The sequence below is a fragment of the Equus asinus genome, chromosome 10, assembly GCF_041296235.1.
Source record: "Equus asinus isolate D_3611 breed Donkey chromosome 10, EquAss-T2T_v2, whole genome shotgun sequence".
Lineage (NCBI taxonomy): Eukaryota > Metazoa > Chordata > Mammalia > Perissodactyla > Equidae > Equus > Equus asinus.
In genome coordinates this window covers 95475657-95499309 of record NC_091799.1, presented here as the reverse complement: position 1 = coordinate 95499309, position 23653 = coordinate 95475657, and the positions used below count along the sequence as shown (strand labels likewise).

Sequence of the window (23653 nt, the reverse complement as noted above, 5' to 3'; positions counted from 1 at the left end):
GCAACCTGTTCCTAGGGAGTCAATAGCCTCATTTTCTTTTTCCTCTTTTCATTTAAAAAACACTTATCTAGTAAAAGAGAAACACTCCTCACTGCTGGTGAATACATTTCCCAGGACTTCATTAAACCCAGTAAGAGGATCAGTGTTTAAATGATTAAGTAGGTATATAAGTTTTTACAAAAAGAAAATCTAATTAAGATGGTGCCCATAGGAATCAAGATACTAATAATTAACCAAAATAATTTTGATAGGTCTGTGAAAGGGCTGTGCAAATGTGAGGCAGTATTATTATTACATGTGCAATGATGCAACACTGGTGAGCTTTTAGGGTTATAAGTATGCAAGATGCCCAGTTTATGTAATATGTTCTTGAGTAAACTATTTTATTCCATTCATCTTTATCTTTCTATAAGCTCTTTACAGTGTTTCAGAAATAAGAAAACAAGCCATAATTCCTAGGGCTTGCATCCCTGGTGACAGGTTCTTTCATCCCAGCAAAAAAGTCACGCTTAAGTTTGCCAACCAGCACGATGCATGGGGAGGACCAGTGCAGACCACCACAGGAGCACCGCTATGCTGCAGAACTCGATAGGCACCTGGGAATCTGCCCACAGCATTCTAAACTCTTCCCCATTTGTAGTGTGTCTCAAAAATTACACGTGGAGCAAAAAGTTTGATAAAAATATATTTAAAACAAGCAAGGAAAAATAGTTTTGGCCTTAAGGATAGCTTTCATCATTCTTTTAACCAAGTAGAGTTAAATTATATGTATAATGATTTCAAGTACCAACTTATAAAAGATGTGACAAATCAGAAAGCAAAGAACAAGAAGACTCTTTTTTTCAGAAAAATGTATTTGCAATTCAAATGTTCATATAAAAAGCATAAATTTTAAAAAGTTCATAGATGTGTGTTTTTAGAAGTGCTATGGTTTTGCAATTACATTCCAAATGTGCAGGGTGGTCCACACTGAGCCAGCATATACTTTTGTCACACTGACGTCACTCTCATCACAACCTCCCCCGAGCTGTTATCTTCTGACAAATCTTCATGGGGCCTCATCCGATTGAACAGATGTAATAACACGTAGCCACACTGAAACCTTGGGGAAGTTAACTGCGTTGGGTGGACCAAGTTCCTGTTCCGCAGAGCCGTCAGTGGCAACCATAAAGTCCTACTTGTGGAAGATTCTCCCCGGCTACTTTCCTCAATGTCTGTGGCTTTGTCATAATTTAATACATCCCAGTGTAAGTTAACAGCTCGCCAGCGCTTAAACACTCTATAAACTGCAGCTCCTTCATGGACGATGAGACCTAAAATTTGAGAAAAAAAAATACTCTTCATAATCAAAAGTTAGGAATGTTATTTTGTGTACAAATAAGGGGTTAAAGAAATAGTCAATTCTCTGTATATCATTATTTAAAAATATGGTATTCTGTTATGCTAAGCGAAATAAGCCAGTCTGAGAAAGACAAACACCAGATGATTTCACTCATATGTGGAATATAAACAAGTACATGGACCAAGAAATTGTTCAGTGGTTATCAGGGGAAGGGGGGGTTGGGGAGGGCACAGCAGGTGAAGGAGAGCACTTACGTGGTGACAGTCAAGAAATAATGTACAACTGAAATCTCACATTGATGTAAACTATTATGAACCCAGTAAAAAAAAATGGTATTCTGACTACTCAAATACTATGGCTAATGGCAAGCTCCTACGCATATTACACAGGAATAATCAATATTCAAAGAATAACAATACATTAATGCAGGAAGTAATCACGGATGTAATTTACTTGTTCCATTTTGGCTCAGAACATACCTTGGGCAATTACATTGCCTGAGGAGAATCATTAGGTTCATTTATTCAATTCAATGTATATTTCTTGAGTGCCCACTGGGAGCCAAGCCATGTGTAGGGGCTTGGTCCCAGCTGGCAACTTAATTTGGGAAAGAGACAGACATTAAAGACATTGCCATCTCCCCAGTTCCTAAAACAATACCTGACACACAGGAGGCATGATGTAACTTTTTGTTATTTTCATTCTCAACAATTCAACAAAAATATGATAAGCACCTACTTGAGAGGTTTCTGTGTATCATCTCATTTAGTTCCCACCACAGCCTTATGAAGTAAGTAAGAGCGTGCGCCCCATTTTACAGACAAGGAGCTTGCTCAAGAGCAGACAACCAGTAGTGGTAGAGCAGGATTCAAACCCAGGCAGGGTGGCTCCAGGGTTCTTGCTCTTTGCTGCCATACAGTGATTTGGATGATCACACATTTCTGAGAAAAACCCTTAGGAAAATAAACAAGGTAATACAAGGACCTCAGGGACCATAAACTAACCGTCCACAAGTCAGATATGGCACCCTGGTACATGGCTCCGTCTCCCCCGTCCAGCCCAGATCCCACTACATGCTGCATTTTCACACATTTACGTCTCAGTATGCAGTCCAAAAGCTTTTGAATTTGTGACCCCTCACAGAAAGGAGTCCCTGGGAAGAGGTCCCTTCAGATGAAGAAGTGAGAGGAGCCCTTCTGCTTCAGGTTGAAATTCCATCGAAAGGCAGTGGAGAGGCCAACGAAGAGTCTTTTCTAGATGGAATGTGGCAGGTAAGTAGAGCGTGTCAGTTGGCCACAACCACTTTTTAATGATAAATTTGAAAATGAGCAGATCCTACCTCCCAGCATTTAGACCTTGGGCCCTGGAGATATTCTCACAAATGTGAACAAGGAAGGATGTTCAAAAGTGTTTATTACAGGGGCTGGCCCCATGGCCGAGTGGTTAAGTTCGTGCGCTCCGCTGCAGGTGGCCCAGTGTTTCGTTGGTTTGAATCCTGGGCGTGGACATGGCACTGCTCATCAAACCACACTGAGGCAGCATCCCACATGCCACAACTAGAAGGACCCACAATGAAGAGTATACAACTATGTACTGGGGGGCTTTGGGGATAAAAAAAAAAAAACGAAAAAAATTTTAAAAAAAGTGTTTATTACATAGTTGTTTGTATTTGGGGAAAAAATCAGAAACAATCTCAATGTCCCTCCTGAAAAGAATGGATAAAGTGTAGTGTGTGGATCCATTAGACTACAGTGAGAAACAGAAAGGAACAAAGTCACATGTGCTAACATAGATAAATCTTAAAACAATAGTGGAAATCTCAAAGCCACGTGAAAAATAAATGAAAGTTTCAGAAAGAAATGATTGGGGTGAAGAAATACCACACATTTTTATGGATTCAGATATATATGGTAAAAGTCCAAAAACATGCATGAAAATAATACCCTTTAAATTCACGACAGTGGGGAGGGAAGGAAAGAAAGGAGACTAGGGAGAGGCTTCAAGAGGGCTTTCAACTGTATTTCTAACGTCAAGCAATTGGAATGCAAGATGGGGAAAAAATCAGCATCCCAACATTTTTAAGGTCAGAGGAATGGGCTTGAAAAGATGGTAGTAACGTTCTCATAGGTACAATGAGTAAGGGTTTTGAACATGTTTTTGTTGAGGAGATTATTTCGTTTTTTTTGCAACTAAAACAATGCCAAGTAAGTGATGGAGATACCCAGTTCTTGAAAATCACAGCTACCTAATATCAGAATTTAAGTTTTACATGACTCCCTTACCAGGCAATAAACTTCTGATGCAAGTGACTTAAGAGCATTCCAAAGATATTGACATAAGCCACTAAAAAAATGCATATGGTCTTAAGAAAAAAAGTTTTAAGTCAAATTTTTGTATACCACTCAAATAACGAGGAGAAGTGTAAAATTCTGTTAGTCACAGCAATGTCAAATAATTGTTTTGATCAACTTCTTTTTCCTAAGGAATAATCAGAGTTGACTCAACTGACCAGATGTTTTTGGAAAACAGCCAGAATTAGAAATCAAGATTACCAGATTTTAACTGATGATTCTAGGATTAGCTTTCTGAAATCCCCATGGCCAATGATTTAATTTTTCTGGTTCTATTTTTCCTCCCTAAAATGCAATTGGAATACCTAATCTACACATTCAGCAGGATACCAAAAAGATAAACTGGAATTCATCAACTATAAAACACTCAGATTTACTCAGAGACAGTAACTATATAAATACAAGACATTGTTATTAATTAAAAAATCAATAGTGAATCTATGTGGTGAGGAGCATTCATTCATACCAATCGCAAAACCATTACAGCCTGTGACAGGTCATTCTGGAGAAGTACAGTGATGAGGGACAGCTTCACCAGGGTAAACCACGCATTTCACAGGATCCTGTTCTGTTTTTATTGATTTCCTTTGAAAGGGCAGAAATCAGATCATTTACTAGAGCTTAAAGTCATTTTCTGGGAATAAATTCCTGGTAGCCCTTTTCTAAATACCTAAATCTATCCAATGTGCAGAAATAAATCCCACTGGCCTTTTAGTACATTTTGAACCGAATTTAAAGAGAGAGAATTACTTGAAACTTTCATGGAGACACAGTCCTCTTGAATTTCCAGTTCCAAGTGCTGCTTCTTAATTGCATTTCGAGTTATAAATGATGTTTAGATTTTGTTTCATTCCCCAAGAGCATTGAGAATTACTCCTCACCCTCTAGAAGCTTAAATTTTACTGAAATATGAGGAACTCCATCCCACCCCCAAGGTTGTCCTCTGTAACATGCATTTCTCCCTTTTTTTCCTTAAATTTTCTGGTGTCACGGCAAATGCCTTTTGTACTAGTGGTTAAGAGAAGACTTGAGTGCTATGATCATTGAAATCCCCGGGTAAAGATTCATTCAACTCCAGTTCATGTGTTGAAAATCCAGCCATTAAAAATCGTGCGGCCATCTTTTCTTACTAATGATCAGCCCCCTCTTGTTTCATAACTCACTTCTTCCAGTATCCTTCACTCTCTAACACCCCAAGCTAAGCCTTAAAATGAATCTGTCACCTTAACCTTTCAGATCATATGAGAACAGGCTTAGATTTACTTCATCTAAGTCACTAAACCTGAAGGGAAAAGTAATGATAATTTCTATAAGATGTAAATATTAAATATTTTACGATACTTGCTACATTACTAATGACATAGATGTCAACAAGGTAGGATTCATGGGAATTTGGGTTTTGAGAGTTGAGGAGAGTGTGTGTGTGTGTGTGTGGTTTTTATCATTGTCTTGTCAGTAACATTTAATTGGAGCATTCCCTCATAGGTGTGCAAAGGGACATCTTTGTTAGGGAAGAATTTTTAAAAACAAAGCAGTTTTAAATAATTACTGGTATCACTGAAATAAAGGCACAGTGTTTGTGTAAGTAAAATATATCCCAAATTTTGAAGTGATGTCTTAGTTGAAATTCTTATATGATAGTAGAAGATAAACAAATTACCCAAAGAAATGATGGGGAAGACTATCGAGGTAGATATGCTTACATGCTTACACATCCGTGTGCACACACACACTATTTGCTTGTGCTGAAATAAACATAGACAAATGGTGTGTTATAATTAAAAGAGACTTGTAAAAATTTACTGTCAAATACAAACAAATTTTTATACGAACTACCAAACCATTGGTCAAATCATTTCATTTCTTGTGTTACCAGTCTCAGCTTTTGTTCAAATAGGTTTGGCTGTTTTGCATAATTTAAAAGATAATTTTTATCAAGGATCTTATTTTGTACCAAGCACTATGGTAAGTGCTTTACATGCACAATTTTCACTTAATCTTGACAGCAACTCTCCAAAGAGATACTATTATTGAACAATTTCACGGGTGGGGAAATTGAGACCTAGAGATTTAACAACTTGTCCAACATCATGAAGATATAAGAAGGAGGGCTGAGATTGGAGCCCAGACACTTGTCTATATGTGACCCTTGAGTACTACAGTCCTACCCAGGCTAAATGTCCAGTGTATGGCAGTCTCTCCTAGTCACAGAATGACCAACCAAAAGAGACTTTACTCTGGACTGTAGGTTTGTATCTCCCCAAAATCCATATACTGAAACCCCCAATGTAATGGTGTTTGGAGGTGGGGCCTTTGGGAGAAAATTAGGGTTAGATTAAGTCACGAAGGTGGGGTCCTCATGATAAGATTAATGCCCTCATAAAGAGAGAAACACACACGAGATTTCTCTCTCCCAGCCCACATGCACACACAAAGGGAAGGCCATGTGAGGAAATAATGAGAAGATGGCCACTGCAAACCAAGATGAGAGCTCTCACCAGACACTGAATATGCCGACGCCTTGACCTTGGACTTCCCAGCCTCCCGAACTCTAAGAAATAAATGTTCTTTATTTAAGCCACCCAGTCTGTGGCATTTTGTTAGAGCAGTTCAAATAGACTGGGGCAGACCTTCTAGACCACACCACCCTCATTCTAAAATATGAGGAAATTAAGACCTGGAGACTGTGCTTTCGGCAAAGTTATACAATTAGATGCCATTTTTAATATCCTCGTGTGTCACTGACACTGTTACATCTCTTGGAGTGCCAGTGAAACAGCCCCTTCCTCCCCTCTCCACCCACAGGAGAGAAAAGGTTGGGGAGCCTTGTTTGAGGCATCACTCTAAGTGGTGAGAGCTTCATCAGGTAAGCTGCACCTACCTGAGCTTCCCCAAGAAGTGCAAGGCCCTGATGAAACCACAAAGGAACGCAGGCTAAAGCCTTGTGTGCTGCTCAGTCAAACGACCCTTGAGAAAGCTAAAGAACTTGCAAGTCACAGCAGCTATTGACCAGAAAAGCCTCTTGATTGTGAAAATGTCCAAGATTTCTAGATTAAATTTCACCATTTTCTATTGGCAAGATTCTTCTCTGTCTCTCCATCTCTCTGTCTCTCTCTCTCTGTCTCTGTCTGTCTCTCCACCTCTTGGTGAAATTTACACATAAACTCTATAAATATAATCCATGTCATTTTGAGAAGTCAGTGTGCACCAGAAGCAGAACGGTAACTTTAGGTCCCACTTAACTCCATTTAAGAACAGTTTAGAGTCAATCTCATCAAGTGACTCCATTTTTGACTCCTTAATTTGTGCTAGTACTTGGTGAAAACCAGAGTATAGTTGCACCAAAGAGGGTTAACTAAATGAGACTGTGGTCCAAGATACCCTTTGTTAGAATAACCTTTGCTAGAATGTAATAAAATGCGTCTTGGCACATTTTGGCAACACACCCCCACAATTTAAATGCTCAACAGTTATGGAAACTTAGATGGGAGTATAGAGGTAATTCACTGTAAAAGTCACTCCCCCTGTTGTTGAATCTCCTTAATATGAATCTTGAATAAATAACCATAAGTCATTTCTATATACACTGAAATTTTTTGTTGGACTGCACTATATATGAAGCTTAAAACAAAAATATAAAACTTAGAGAGATGAAGATTGAAAGACAATAAATATGTCATCACAGAAGTCACTAAGCTCACAAAACAGAGCTCTCATAAATTGATATCCTGAAATCCAGGCCTCTGGGAGCTACAATGTCTTGATTATATATGGGGATTTTTGTGAATATGTATTTCCAATGTTACCCATGTCGGTACAAACAATGAAAAGAAGTATCTCACATAAAATGCACTTATATCTATAAAAGATGAGTTTATTTTTCTATTGTTGAGTATACACTATGTATATATTATATACATTACATAAATAAATAAATAAATATTTACTTATTTACATATATATTCCCGCCTGCCACAGAACCAAGTTGCGAATGGTAGGCTGGTCATGAAAGCTTAAAGCTCAGGAGCTCAAATAGAGATTCATCATTACCATTGGTAATAAAATCTTCTGTGCAAGAAACGTGCTAAGGCCAACAAATTATTCAGAAACCCCACAACATGAAAACCCGTGGCACTAGAGTCTGGGTAATTTCTAAATGTCAATGATCTAACCCACCCCTCCCCAAAGTAGAAACCAGCACACAGGAAGAAATGCCTATTACAGCAGTGAAGACTCCAAATGACTGTTTCTGAGAGCCAGAGGAAGTTTGTTTTATGACACTGCCACTCTCTGTCTTCCTCTCCACTCAAAGAAATCTGCAGTCATCAGCCTGGATGCAAAGAGCACACCAGTGCTACATCTTCAATGCTGATGACAATAGGACAAGATGGCAAAGGCAAATTTTAATATGGACTATAATCTTTTACTAACTGGCAACGAGTGTAGCTCACCTTTTTCTCAAAGTTCCTGACTCCTTGATCTGCCATTCCTATTTCAATTAACGACCATCTCCCAAGTCGATTAAGCTGAAACCTGGGAATCATCTGGACTCCTCCTCTATCCTCTTGCACTAAATTCTGCTAATCCTGTCTTCTTAGCAAATCCGAGATAAAACTGTAAAACCAGAGAATTCCCTGGAATGATCACTCTCCTGCATTTTCATGATTTGCATGTATTAAACATGCTTCAAGATCCAGATTCTCGCATAATTTCTTCTCTGATTCATTCAAACAGAATTAATCAACCCCTCCTTCAACCTTTTACAACTCTACAGAGGAAATGCCTGCACTGATTTACTTACAACCTATATTGTAACAATTTGTTTCTATGCCTGTGACCTCAATCAAATGTGTGCTCCCTGAAAACAGGAACCTTACTCTTACTTCAGTGCCTGTGACATAGTAGGAACTCAGCAAATCTTTGTTAAATGAGAGGAAGTGAGAAAAGGAGAATAGCCATACTGGAATCTAAAAGATGACACAGACTGACAATCTAATTGTGATGGTACTACTAAAACAGAAAAGGATCTCAATCATTGTTCTTTGAAACATTAGAGTAACATCTTAAGATGCTAAAGACAAACTGAGACGTATATCCCAAGACTAGAGAGGAAAAAAGTTTAGGGATTGGGCTCATAGTTCGTGACAGTGGACTTATACACAGAGGGTACGGCACGAGTAGAAGAGCTAAAATTGTGTACAAGGACTTGTTTTCAGCTCCAGTAAACTACAGCAGCCTCCCCCACTGTTGTGTTGGCAGGGTCATCAAATATTTGCCTGCATCAATCATGAACCCAGACAGTTAACAAAATGACTGTGCCCAGACCTAAAGCCTACGAGGCAGATACGAATTCCTCGAGGCTATTTCCGGGCAAAACAGGAAGAATAAAGAGATGCTGTCCATTCATCTGACCACTTGCTTTTCTAAGGAGCCAATCCATCAATTTTAGTGATTTCTTTCCTGATCTTTCGATTACTAGCCCTGGAGCACAAATCTACCATTGGCATATTCACAGAATATTCCCCAAAAGTTGCAAACTTTGTTACACGTTATAAAATACATGGTATGTTGGATGTTTTTTAAAGAAAAGGATTAAAAAATTCACTGGAGAGCAGAATTGTTATATCTTCTAAGTTTCTACCCAAAAGTGCTTGAGGAAAAAAAAAACTATGGATATGACTATTTCAATAAAAGAAATAAGGGAATGAGCCCAATACTTTTATACATAACAAAGATAGTCTGGGGTCCTCCTATGACTGGGAGTGTGGATTATAATCAGTTTAATTTCAGTTGAATGTAACTTCGATCGTGTCTTGCATTTCATGGACAGATGGAACAACTTGTGGCACCGGGGTAACATCATGTAGCACAGGGATCCGAAGTGGACAACACAGTCACTGAATTTCAAAATTAGAAAATAGTGGACGTGATTTAATACAACCCCTTCATTTTGGGGGATGGGGACTCTGAAGCACAGAGAAGTGACATGACTTGACCAAAGGGCCATGGTTAGTTAGTGTCCAAGCCCGGAATGAGAGCCAGACCCTGGACGCCTGGTCCAATGCGCTTGCTCTGCAAGAACTCAGACCTTGGGCCATCGTTGGCCAAAGCCAGTCCTCACTAGTGTCTCTTTGGCCCAAGGGATATTATATTGACTCTGAAATAAAGAGAACCAAAATCTCTTTTCAGTAACACCGGAGGCTGGAATGTAAGTTCTTCTCTGGTCTTTATCCTAAAGGGTCCACTGCAGCATTTGGATAGGAGACAGGAGGATTACAGTGACCCCCACAACCTATGAGATTAAATAACTCTGCAACCCCTGACGTAACAGCATGTGGTCAAGACAGCCTATCAGAGTCTATCTTCTGTGTTAATTAAAGCTTCTAGGATTGGAAAGCTAAGCTACTTGGTATATTTCCATTTGTTTCCCACACTGTGGAATATAGACTAAAGCCAGTTTTTAGAAGAAGTCTATTAGTGGACTTTTCCTAGAGGCAAATAGAAAAAATTACAGCTAATTGTCCCTCTCTTCTCCAATGGATCAACTGCTGCAAACCTACAGAACACGACCTTATTAATCTTCAGAGTAAGCCACACATATTTTGGTGGTTGTGTTTCGGAGGCTGAGAATAACATTTTAAAAGCTCTAAATTGAAATATCTAATTAAAACCTGTTTATCTTTGTGACCTATAATAGGCTATTTCAATTTTGTTGGCTTTGTTTTTTGTTTCTCTTAAATCATACAGGCAGTGGGTAAAAGTGGGTAAAAATTCCAAACAGAAGCTACCACCTGAGCATAAACAAAAATTCTAACTCTTCAATTTAATTCACACTGCAATCAGTAAGATATTTTTAATTGAAAATATTAATCAAATTTTTAACCTGAATATAAAAATGCTCAGACCTTAGGTTTCCTTAATATTCTATTCTGTGATCTAGCAGGAAAATTTGAGGTCAAGATGTGATTCTTTACATAAATAACCTGAATCAAGAAATTGTTTGACTCAGACCAATGGAAAGAGAGAGATGGCTTTTGATATGGTGTATTAAATATTTCACATTCTCTTTACTAATGTTTCTGTATGTTTTTGGCTCTATTAATTTAGAATAAATGAATAAAGACTTTACAAAATAACTACATTACTTTGGACTCTTAGGGAAATTTTTTTCTCCATTTTGGATCTAAAATCAGTTCCCCTATAGTTAAAAAAATACTTATTCCTGGGGCCAGCCCGGTGGTGTGGTGGTTGGGTTCACATACTCTGCTTCGGCAGCCCAGGGTTTGCTGGTTCCAAGGCACGGACCTACACACTGCTCACCAAGCCATGCTTACGGCAGCATCCCACATACAAAATAGAGGAAGATTAGCATAGGTGTTGGCTCAGGGCCAATCTTCCTAAGCCCCCACCCTCCACCCCCACAAAAAGTACTTATTCCTGATGTCCTGCCTTAGGTGTCTGAGACAACTAAAGATGTAGTTTCACTTTGTTGAATGGACAACATTTCGTAAATTAGCCATTCAAGCTCAGAATATAAGGAGGGTTTTTTACCTAATAATAAAAAGAATTAACTGAATCACATAAATATTCTTACATAGGCTCCAGAGCGACAGGATCTGCATTCCAATCTTGGATTCCTCCTTCCAACGCGTGACCTCAGGTGAACTAGTGAACGGGGCTTTAGTTTTCTCATCTCTGAGATGAGAATGATAACAGTACCTACACTTCATAGGGCTGTTGAGAGGATTAAAACTGAGGTGAAGTGATCAGACTGTTGCCTGGGCCATGGAAAACACAATCTTAGCCATCACTGGAGATAATATTTTTTAAAACCTTACTTCTATGAATTTGGAAGCAACCGAAAACATATTTGAGCTTCATTTCTGTGCTCATCTCTGTGGTTCCTCATGGCCCACGAGTTTGTCTCTCGCTCCTTGTCAGCATACCCACAGTCCTGCATCCTCTGTGTTCTACATAGAAGCATCAGTTACAAGAATGATCGTGTTGACATTCTCTTCAGTGAGAAAGTTTACTGCAAAACAGTATGAAGCCAGGAGATCTCCTAAAAGGCGGGTGCTAGTTCTAAGAACAGTCTCCAGGTCGTTAGCTAAGGGATCTGCCTCTTCTTACCATGGCTCCCATTACCACACAATCTACTTTGCTCTCTCTTCCAAGGAAAACTTCCCATTCTGGAGTTGAGTTGGCCTCGGTAACAACCTCATTTCAGAGTGGCCTAGAGGTATACTCAGGTCTCTCTAAAGTCGTTACAGTTGCTCCCAAGTTGTTCTCCTGTGTTTAGAATTTCCACAACCACTCTTCTGGGAAACAGGAGAGTCACAGAGAGTAAAGTCACACAAAACACACACATGCACGCACACTCAGAAACAGAGTGAACCACAAGACATGTCCCCTCCTGACCTCTCAGCTGCTCTCCACAATCGTGGATGATTTGTCCCTTGGCTCCTGGATCTCCTCAGCCCCTAGACCTGCATACTTCAGGTCCATGTGGATGACTCGGCCACGACCTGACGTGTACAACCCTTGCCCTCCTTCACTCCAGACTGGGCATTTCCCTTCCAGAAAGTGTTCCACCTGCAAGCTCTGAAACTCTACCACCCATTGCTGATGACAATCACCTCCAGTGCTTCTCACTCACCCACTTTCTTAATCTCAATCCCTGTTCCACCTCCTGAAGACTTTGGACTCCTAGACCGCAAATCTTTCCTCAATCTGCCAGCTTCTTTCTGGCTTCGGTTCCTTCTCTGGCAGTTGAGAAAATACAGCCGTAATCACTCTCCCACCACTTGAGGTGAAAGGCAGGGTTGATCTTGCTGCTGTCTTCCACCACCTCCGCCTACCATCTTAGCCCAGTCTCTCCATCTCACTGCTCTGCACTCACTCCTCATCACCATTGGGTAAAAATGCAGAGCCACATAGCTGTGTAGATTGGGGCCACCCCTGCTCCAGCCTCAGGAGGTCACGCAATCATGCCCAGTGATTCTTAATGTCTTTGACTCAGCCTCCTCTCTCCAAAGCCCTCCGCAGCTGATCATCATTTTTAATGCTCTCCTGGGACTCCTTTCTCAGCATTGTGCCTTCTCTGTCTCAGCAGACAACAATACTACCTACTTGACTGAAAAACGAGAGCTCATTTGCAAAGAGGCCCTGCAGTTTATTCTCCCAGAGCAGCACATGCAGCCATCTCCAGCTGTGCCCACCCTTTCCTCTCTCCCACCCATCACAGGGGCATGGGGTCTCTCCTATGCAAGACAAACTCCTACCCTGTGTGTTGAGTTTCTCTGCATTCTCAGGGGCATCAAGCTGTCCCTTCCCACCTGAATCTTCAGTCTTTTTTGTGATTTTTTCCAGGTCTTTCTCCTCATCATTTGCCCATGCCTAACTCTACCATTAAAATAAATTAACAAGAACCTTTCTAAATTCCACACGCCCAACCTCTAGATTCTGCCCTCATTTAACTGTGTCCTTTTTCCGCCAAGATTTGCAAACTTGTATTGTGAGCCCCCTTCTGCCTATCCTAGCCATTCTCAACCTACTGCACTCTTGTGCGTCCATCCAACCACCATATTGCCATAGCCAGTGAGTATACTTTGGCTTTACTTCACCGACTCTTGACATGGCATCTGCCTATTGGCCACTTGCTCCTCCTCCCTGAAGTGCCTTGTCCCTCACTTTGCCTGACCCCACTCTTTCTTCGCTGGCCATGTTCCTCTCTCTGCCTGCTCTTCATGCCTCACTGGATTCCTCAAACTGCTGCTTATCTTGCCCAAATCACTTTCCCTTGCAGACACTGGTTTTAACTACCAGATATAAATCTCCAGCTCAAATTTCTGTCCTGAGCTCCAGACTCCTAAATCCAGCTGCTTAAGTGCCATATCTGCTTAGATACCCCAGAAACTTTGCAAAAACAAAATGTTGAAAAGGAACTTGCTGTCCTTCTTACCCATCTATGAATCAGCCTCTGTGAATCACACCTGATGGCCCCTCTCCTTTCCCCTCCCACCTCCACCCTACCTATCTTACAATTTACCTCTTTTAATTCTAGCACCTGCCCATCAGTTTTAATGCAGGCCTAGTCATGTTCCTGGATTATTATGTTATCTCTCTCACCTTCTCCAGCATGGCCCTCCCACCTCTCCCCTTCAACCCCCCTGGCTATCAAGGCCATTTTTTCAATATTAAGCTGACCAATCATGCGCAGCAGACCACCCTCAGGGATTCCCTGACCTTTCCCAATTTGGTCCCATTCCTAAGCTCCACCCATAGCGTCCCTCTGGATGATCAGGCCTTATTTCCTCACTGCTACTCCCTAGCACCATCTTTTGCTCTTGCCACACCAAATTACACATGATTTCTTACAAATATTACATGTTTTCATATGTTGACAGGTCCAGGCAGTTGCCTCTCTCTGGTCCCCCTCCTGCTGTTCTTTAAAATTTAGCTCAAGATTTCTTCCTCCCCATAGACTTTGCTGACCCTAAGTATGATTAACCTTCCCCCATCTGCTGTCATATATAATTCTCTCCTGGCATTTTCCACATTGTATTTTAATTGCTTATTTCCCTGACTGTCTCTCTCCAGCACCTGGAGAGCAGGGAGCATGTTATATTCCAGGGCTTGACAAATCTTTTCTGTAAAGGGCCAGATAGTAAATATTTTAGGCTAGGTGAACCTTGTGGTCGTTCATTGATGAGGCTGCAACTAAGCATTGACAACACATAAATAAATGGATATCGCTTTGTTCCAATAAAACTTCATTTATGGGCACTGAAATTTATGTTTAATATAATTTTCATATGTCACAATATTCTTCTTCTTCTTTTTCTTTTTCTTTTTTTTTTTGCTGAGGAAGACTCACCCTGAGCTAACATCCATGCCAATCTTCCTCTACTTTTTAGTATGTGGGCCACAGCACAGCATGGTCACTAACAGATCAGTGTAGGTCTGCACCTGGGAACCAAACTTGGGCCACAGAAGTGGAGAGTGCTGAACTTAACCACTAGACCACCAGGGCTGGCCCAGTAATATTCTTCTTTTGATATTTTTCCAACCATTTCAAAATGTAAAAGCCATTCTTAAATCATGGGCTATTAAAAAACAGGCAGCAGACCCTGGTACTATTTCTATCTCTATCCTTCACTCTAAGCTTGGGACGCAGTAAATACTCAATGACCGTTGGCTCAACAGATGACTAACACCTCTTTGGCTAAACTGTCCCCAACCGAGAGAGATGGCTAAAGGAGTCATGCCATTTCCTACGGAGGAAATGGATGTCAATCATAACAACATATTTGGTCTGCTGCTCCGCTAATTATGCCAATGTTTCTCCAAAACAACTTAAACTTTACAAGGTCAGATGAGAGGCAGGTGCTGGGTTGGGGTTCCTCCCCTATAAGGAGGACTAAAGAGTTAATCAGCTCTGAGAGATCATTTCAGGCACAGCACTAAAGGGCAAGTAGCAAAAACAAGTTCCTTTCTATTTTATTTCCTGGAGTTTTAAAGGCAGCAATATCACTAATAACCAACTATGATAATATCTTTAGAGAAATTGGTAAACATCAGTATGATTAAGGCATAGAAAAGCCTGTAATTTGTACCTCCAGAGTAAAGAGATAATAACAGCCTACTTCTCAAAGCATATAAAACATAAAGATTTGTTTTTCCTCTATCAATTTTGAATTGCAAAGGGCCACTCTGCCTCCCCCTACAAAAGCCCCAACAGCATGTGCTCAGAATTCACAAATGTGAAGGCTCCGAGGCTGGGACTGGCGCTGGAGGATAGACTCCACTTGTGTTGGAGGCTGACTGAACGGACTCTTTCTAGAGGAAGGCGTGGCATTTCCTGAGGCATGAAGCAGGCTAAGATATTCTGAAATCAGGAAATAAAATAATCTGTGCTTGTAAAGGAATTCTACTCTGTTTAAGAAATGATTCCAAACGAACTAGCAGAGCATGTAAATCTGGTAACAGTCATAGCTGCAGTGGGAACAGACCCCACCAGCATGGCCAATCTCCCAACCCAATCCTCTGCCTGGGAGGACGCCTGAAGAGAAATCCAGAGGGGCTCTGGGTAAGAGAAGAAGGTTTCTGTCCTCCCTGCACTAGCAGCTGGGTGAAGGTCTCTTAAGTAGCTAAACTGTGGTGCCGAAGGGATGTAGGTCCCCATCAAACGATGCATCAGGAAATGGAAGCACTTCCTGGAGCAGAGGTGGCTGATAGTCTTACGTCTGGAGAGAAAATTGTGATATGAAGATTCAAAACAGAAATACTGGGTGAATCAACTTTCCTCATTATTTTGCCAAACAGCGTTTAAGCTGAGCTTTTTTCGCATGCCTATGATTCATGCAGACTTATCCACATTAGTGCTTCCTATGAAACTCAGAATGAGACAAATAACAGCAACAACACCTCCTACAACCCGCCTTCCGCTGTAACCCAAAGCGCCAACCAGGGCACTCAAGCCGACTTCTGCACCCTTACTCTGTGGCTGAATGCTGACCTGCTGACACTCACAGCTCTGCTTCCTGAGTGATCCCAGTGGCTCAGATCCGAGACTTGGTGGTGGTGGTGGTGATCGGGGTTGGAGGGGGTGGGTGTGAGGAAGGTTGGATGTGGGTTCTCAATGTTCTGTGACGAAAACAAATCTACTTTACATAGATTTGAAGTCTTATGATCAAACTTGCTGACAATTTTGAATGGGGTAGGGCTGCTTGTGTGGCCCTAAGAAGTAGGATGTGGGGAATGTCGGAGGCTGACGGCTGTTGTCCCCACTTGCTCTAGAGAAAGTATCTTCAGTGTGGCGATGGGCCATGCTGGACCACACTGGATCCTATGGTCCTGGCTGTCCTTAGAGAGGGCAAGAAGGAGCTTACTCTAGAAGTAAAGATCTGACCTCTGCAATCCCCACTGGGCAGGACAGCGCCTATGCGGGCCCTAAAGACTGTGGTGAACAGGACTATTTTTTGGAAGTCTTACACCTTTCACTTGGAATTATTTGATACATTTGATATTTATCCATAAATATTTGGAGCCTACAAAAATGTTCTCTCTCTATAATGACCCAAGAGCTGCGCATTTTACAAATCTTGCCAAAGGCTGCTCCTTCAAGCACACTTCTCTATGTGGTTGATGGCCCTGTGTGGCAATGTAATAACTTGGGACTCTCCTGTGGTCTCCAGAAAACTCGTTTTTTTTCCTGCTCTAAATGATGGCATGTTCCAACTTCCAATGCTAATTTCTTTCAATCTCTTTTGGTAAATATGTTTTTCACCTAAAATACTTTTAAGAAATATTGGCAACTTCTGAACCTGCTGAGAAGTGCCAGAGAGCATGAAAAATTTTAAACAGAAGATAGTCTAAAGTCATTTATATTTTGCCTGGAATGCATTAGAACTTTTCTTCCTTAGTTAATTTACTTTCTTAACTTTGCTTTGCTTATGCTGATATTTGTTGAAAGCGAGCCACAGGAAGGAAGATGACATAAAAGCACCATTTTAGGAGGCAACAACCTTGGCATTAAACAGACGACTGGTCATCCTCAATGAGGAGAACTCATTTGTGGGAACCAAGAGTTTGATTATCATGGAATTCTTTGTCAAAATTCCTTACCTTTCCTCATACAATACCGTAGAATTAGAAAATGTACATTTTAAGTTTCAAGTCAATAACATGTTAATTCATGTGTTACTTTCAGCTGCTCTGCCTGGAGAAAAATAGCAAAGTGAAGCACTACCAAAAGCAAGAGAGGAATATTACTTTGGCTTTTAAACATGTAAACACATGTCTAATATAATCAATCTAAGACCACAGGAATATGTTTTATTTATTTATTGTTCTGAAGTTCTCTAATGAAATGTCAATATATTACCAACTGGTAACTCTACACAGTTTTCTTGTGTGTGCCCAAGAAGCTTAGCTAGATATATTATCAACTATGAAAAACAGACTTTCCAAAGGGCTATAATAATAGCTATAACAATTTACAGGAATTTTTAAAAAGTTAAATAGATTCAAAATATAGGAAAATAAAACTTTATGTTGGAGAGTAAGAAATTTCTGCAGAAGGAGTACTTTTTCAGTAATCACTACGACTGGTACATTAAAGAGAAGATATTTCGACCTGATCCTCATCCTAGTATATCTCAGGTTATTTCTTAAAATTCCCTAGTCTGTGCAGCTTTCAAAAGCAAGACAGCAGAAACAATCGCATTATACTTTATTTCATTATTTCAAAAGAGCCCTGCGAGATTGTCTTTGGTTCCTGGTGGGTACATCTGTGTGTGTGCGCCCGCACACGCGTGTGTGTGCATCTCCTTCATTCTGCATGCATGTGATTTAATTTCAGAAATAGAATAATAGAAAGAACAAGCAGTAACAGAATCAGTACTTTAGCCACACAGAGCCAAGAGACAGAGGGAGGTAATTTTTCTTAAAGCAATTTCAGTGAGCACTTTCTACATGAAAAAAGAGAAGTGATTTCCCAAATTGAGAAGGGAAATCCCCTCGGTGTTAGTGTAATAGATAGAACGAATGGACTATTTAAGAGAAGAGCTCTCAAATGTGCTGGGGAATGCAGGGGTTTTGAGAGGCAGTGACTTTTGATCTCGATCGCCCCTGCTGGATTTCATTTTCAGAAAGAATAAGTGGAGTGTCTACAGCGCAGATCCAGCCCAGGTCCCTGCACGTCACATCCCCAGCATCCCAAAAGATACCAGGCGGGACAAGTTGCATATTGGCATGGCCCAGTGTGGCCACTCTTATTTTCTTAGGCAAAAATACCCCACAAACCTAAACAGTTATAGAATGGGTTTTGGGAAAAGCACTCTAATGGTATTAACTATAGTTCAAACTACCAATTACAATGTCAAAAAAGTGATATCCATGTTTGTCAAGGTGTGGAAAAACCGGAACTCTCCTATATTTGGGAGAATTTAAATTGGTAAAGTCTCTTTAGAGAGCCAAATGTAATGTGTGCTTATTACTCAACCCAGACTTGCCACATCTCAGAATCTTGCTTACAGAAATAATCACATAAGAGGATGTCCTTTGCAGCATTGTTGCCAATCACAAAAATTGGTAACAATCTAAATATCCATCAGCAGAAGAAAGGTTAAGTAAATCGTTGTACATTTGTTTTAATGGGGAAAGAGCTCTAGACCATATTGTTGAATGAAAAAGACTATTTGTTCATCAATATGAATAGCATGATCCCGTTTATGAAAAATAAAATACTAAGTGTCTATGTACCCATGTTTGTGTAAACCCAATGAAAAAGATCTGGAGATATACACCAGAATCTCGAGAGGGGACATTTCTGCAAATGGAGTCACATAACAGAAAGGACAATGTGAGCGAAGTGATCGTTTTTTTAACTTTACACAGTCACAAAATGTGTTTTTATTTGAACATATATAAATATATTTATATTATGTGGACAATTAAGAAAATTTTTAAAGGAACAAAAGTAATCCAAGTTTTTAAATTTTGTAAGCAAAACAAGTTCCTTCTCTTATTATCTCAGGGAAGATCAAAACATCTTCCAGACACAGATTTGGCACTAATTTATAGAGTTAATGAGATTAGGTATAACCACTGCAATCTCTATTTCAGAAATCCCCCTAATGTAATAAGATTTTAGTTTTAGTTTGTTGCATCTACAAGAAACTGAACTCATCTCATCAGGTTCTACCAGACACTAAAATGACTTAGTAACCACCCTCACTTCTTACAAGTAAGTTAATCGAATGACTTCCTTTTCCTCATGGCTGCCTCTTAGTCCCTCAATCTTTCGGTCATTAATAAATGTATTCCTCTTGTGGCCCAAGCTTCCTTTGAATCGCACGACCAACAGAAGTGATGGTCTTCTATTTTTACAGTGTGCAAAGTATGGAGTTGGGAACCAAACCCCATGGCCAGTGCCTTCCACCATGCATTTGCTTTTCAATTTTGAGTTTGCTAATCTTGCTTTGTCCACTGTGCAGAGGGACAGTGGACAAAGCTGTCCTTCTTAGGAGGGAGACAACACAAGGCTGCTTGCTTATTACTTCTCCATAAATTACTGCCCTGGGCTACAACATCTCGACGATTTAAATCCTTTATATTAGTTTTCCTGGTGCACAATCATAGTCTGATGCCATCTATTTAAAGATTTAAAAGAGCTTCCCAAATATAACATAAAGTTATATCCCTTTGTACTTCCATTTCCTTAAGATGTATCTCCCTTTTATGGCTCCCTGTCTATCTCTTGACCATCACCCTCTCACCTTTAAAACTCTTCACTTAATCCTCTTGAACTCACTCCCACTTTATTCATCTCTCTTGGAACAGAGTTTCTGTATCACTTAGGAAATACAACCCATTCATAGAGAGGAGGTGACACTTGTTAATCAAACCCTTACACATTTCATTCCACCATCCGGAGTCTGTGCTGTCCAATATGGCAGCCACTAACCACAAGTGCCTATTTAGGTTAAATCTAAATTAATTTAAATAAAAGTAAATAAAAAATTCAGTTTCTCCTTCTCACTAACCACATTTCAAGTGCTCAGTAGCCAAATGTAGCTAGCGTCTATGGTCTTGGACAACACAGCTATACAACATTTTCCTCATTGCAGAAAGTTTTATTGGACAGCCTGATCTAAGTATTTCAACTATAACAGTACCTAGACTCTTGGGAAAATTCAAAACTTTAATAACAGGAAGAAATTGGATCTTGGGAAAGCAGAAAATCTATTAATTAATAATGAACGAAACCAACAAACAAATTCACGGTGTCTGTAAATAAATAAAGATATCTCCCTGACTAAACAAACTTTCTACAAATCTTTACATTTCTATTTAACAATCCAATAATAATCTCTTCCTAAGCATTACATACACTGGCTGGATAACATTTTTTGATTCTTGAATAATTATGGATTTTCAGAATTTGTTTTTAAAGAATATTTATGAAGCTGCCAACCTGCTCCTTCTCATTTAAATACAAACAAGTTTGAAAAGCTTGGACAAACAGAAATGTGGGAATGTTTCCAACTACTTTAAAGCCCCCTGAATGGGAATTCAATCTTATATCCTCCACAGGTGACAATGGGCCTTTCTTTCCATTTGCCAAGCATCTATTCATCCATCAGCCTGCTGGCTATCACTTCCCCATGACATCTGCCTGAAACCATCCCCTCCCTGCATACGCCATCCCAGCATTACTCTCTCCCCACTTGTCCAACTACCATCTCCTGTGCATACTTCCCTAACTGTGCGCATCCCACTATGTTCTAGTTACCTATATACATGTGTCCTCCCCGTGCAGTTGGGAGCTCCTTGGGGGCAGGAAAGTACTGACTCATTTGTATTCACAGCACCTAATTAACACTGTGTCTAACACACAGAAAGTTCTCAAGAAATATTTATTGAACTGAGCTGAGCAAATTGGACTCAAAGTTGGAAGCCTGCTTTTCATTCTAACTCTGACTCTAAGTCTTGCGGTCAGAGGTATTTGAGGTATAATCAATGTAATCTACTTTGTTACTGTCTACATTTAATTAGCAGACAGTTGAATTAATTTGAAATGTTAGCAGGAGCTATTCCCGGCTCTGATCCAGTTGGCTACTCGTAGCCTACATGCGTTTGTGTTCCTCTCTATAGCAGCTTCCCAATTTCTTGGGAAAAAATAAGATTTTCTCTGGTCCCAAACAAACTAATTAATGAGACTGCCAAGTGAAATAAACAGTGTTGTTCAATCTGTTATTTAATATTTTTCAAAATATACAAATAAATCATTGGATGATGAGATTTAGATTTGATGAGCCAAAAGACAATGAAAAGTATTGTCAATATTTAAAACTTAGACAAAAATTCACTCTCCAAGAGTCTCCAGGAAAATGTCAATTGGGTTTTGTTCCTAAGAAACTTGACTTCATAAAATCGGCAAACATCCAAATTTCAAAAGGGAAGCCCAAATATGTCATATATTCATACATTGCCAAAAGATCATTAGTTCATATGTATGTATTTTAAAACCCAAATTCTAATAATCTTGATTAAAAGACTGGCGTTAGCAACCAAAATTTAAGATATAATAATACCACTAAATGCAGGCTGTGAAATTCAGGAAAATGATTTCCTAGCCAGGAAATATGTGGTTCTTTTTAGTGTTATAATGATATCAAGTAAGTCAACTGGACTTTTTCTCCCTCCAGGGTGAATTGGAAGCCTAATGGTTCTTTGTTTTTCACTTCTCCTTTTAATATCAATGGAATATCACGTTTTACAACATTTATGCTGAAAGACAGAATAAACACGATCTCTGAATTTGTTGAGGGATTTGCAGAATAATTTTGTGATTCTTCTTTATTTAGAGGAATACCTACAAGATTATATTTGTATAGAGACTTAGAATTTCCAAATGCTTACAGGTGCATTATCACATTTAATGCAAATTGTTCATATACATGATGAGCTCAATTATTCAGGCAGCATCTGCTCAGTTTACATATTATTCATGACATTTCCCTCCCTTCTTTTTTCCTTTCTGGGCTGAAATTTGATCATTTTCTTTCCTATTAGTCTTGTACTAGTGACAAAGGAGGAAAGAAGAAAAGGAGGGGAAATTCAGGCTGATCGTATTTTAAAAATTTATAGAGTTCTTTTGGAAAAAAAGCGACTGAGAATATTCAAACTGCTAGTTACATTAAGGCTCTAGTGAGCAGCAGCATTAATTTAAGTGATTTAAATTATTTCAATGTTTGTGACTTATTCAAATATCCTTAATCTACAACTTCTAATTAATAACATAATCGTTTTACAATCATTTTTTTAATTTAGGTCTGTGTGCTAGGGAGTATTATTCCCACTTTTATAGGTGAGAAGGCAGGAATATGGAGAGATGAAGTTGATCTGTCCAAGCAGAGGCTGAGATCAGAAACTAAGCCATGTGACGCCAAGTTGAGCATCCTTTCCCGGAAATCAGTGGTTCCCAAGCTTTAGCATGCATCAGAATCTTGGTGGGCTTGTAAAACACAGCTGGGGAGCCCCAGAACTGAAGTAACTGGTTTGGCATGTCTGAGGTGCAGCCTGAGAATGTGCATTTCTAAAAAAAGGTGCTGCTGCTAGTGATCCAAGGACCACACTTTGAAAACCACTGCTTTAAACCATGGATGCCTCCCTCGGCTCTTTCTACATCCCACTCAACTGTAATCACACTAGAGCAAGGAAAGTCTCCTAATTCTGTGCTGCCTCTCTCCATCCCCACCTCCCACTGCCATCCAGTCATCACCATGGTGCCTGTGGCACCGCACACACACCACATAAATGGTGCATGAATGTGGCTTCCTTCTTCTCATGGTATTAGGGAATGACAGATCAGTGAAGTGAAATGCATTAAGTAACCTTTTTTTATAGGGTCTATTTAAACCAAAATGTTTGATCTTTTTTTCTTCCAAGCTACTGAATTTATTAAGTGAAACAAAGAGACAGAGGACAGCAACGAACTGTCTCCAAGCTCCTATGCTTCCCATGAGCTCTTTATGCCCTCAGGAAATCTGAGTCACCCTGCCATGATGGAAGACCTCCAGGTGTGGGTCCTCCCCCCACATGCACAGTGCCACCACTGGTGTTAATCAATACTTTCCCAGCTTTGTGAGGAGGGGCCAATTTGCTCTTATTCCTTAGAAATAAACGACTGTCCTTATATCACCCATGCCAAATAATTTCTTCAACTCTTCCTTCTTTTTCATTGCAAAATATGTCACTTTAAATGGGCATTATCCTGTTAATATTTTCAGTCTACTTGGGAATATAGATACTATGCTTTTTGAGAAAAGTGGCCAGATTGTGTTGCCCCAGCTAGTTAATTAACTGGAGAACCAAGAACACGAGAACCATGGCATACTATATAAGATCTGACGGGCGAAAATATCATAGCTGTAAGAAACAGATTACTGACATT

The 23653-nt window shown here is 39.8% G+C and overlaps 1 protein-coding gene across 1 annotated transcript in view; it reads right to left on the bottom strand.

The window, feature by feature from the left end:
- Positions 1 to 834: 834 nt before the first annotated feature.
- The window catches only part of MARCHF11 (membrane associated ring-CH-type finger 11), a 108291-nt gene continuing 85472 nt past the window's right edge, over positions 835 to 23653 (bottom strand). Inside the window, exon 4 of the mRNA XM_014837343.3 lies at positions 835 to 1313. Coding sequence (XP_014692829.2) covers positions 991 to 1313 — 323 coding nt within the window. The 3' untranslated portion in view covers positions 835 to 990. The remainder of the gene's footprint in view (positions 1314 to 23653) is intronic.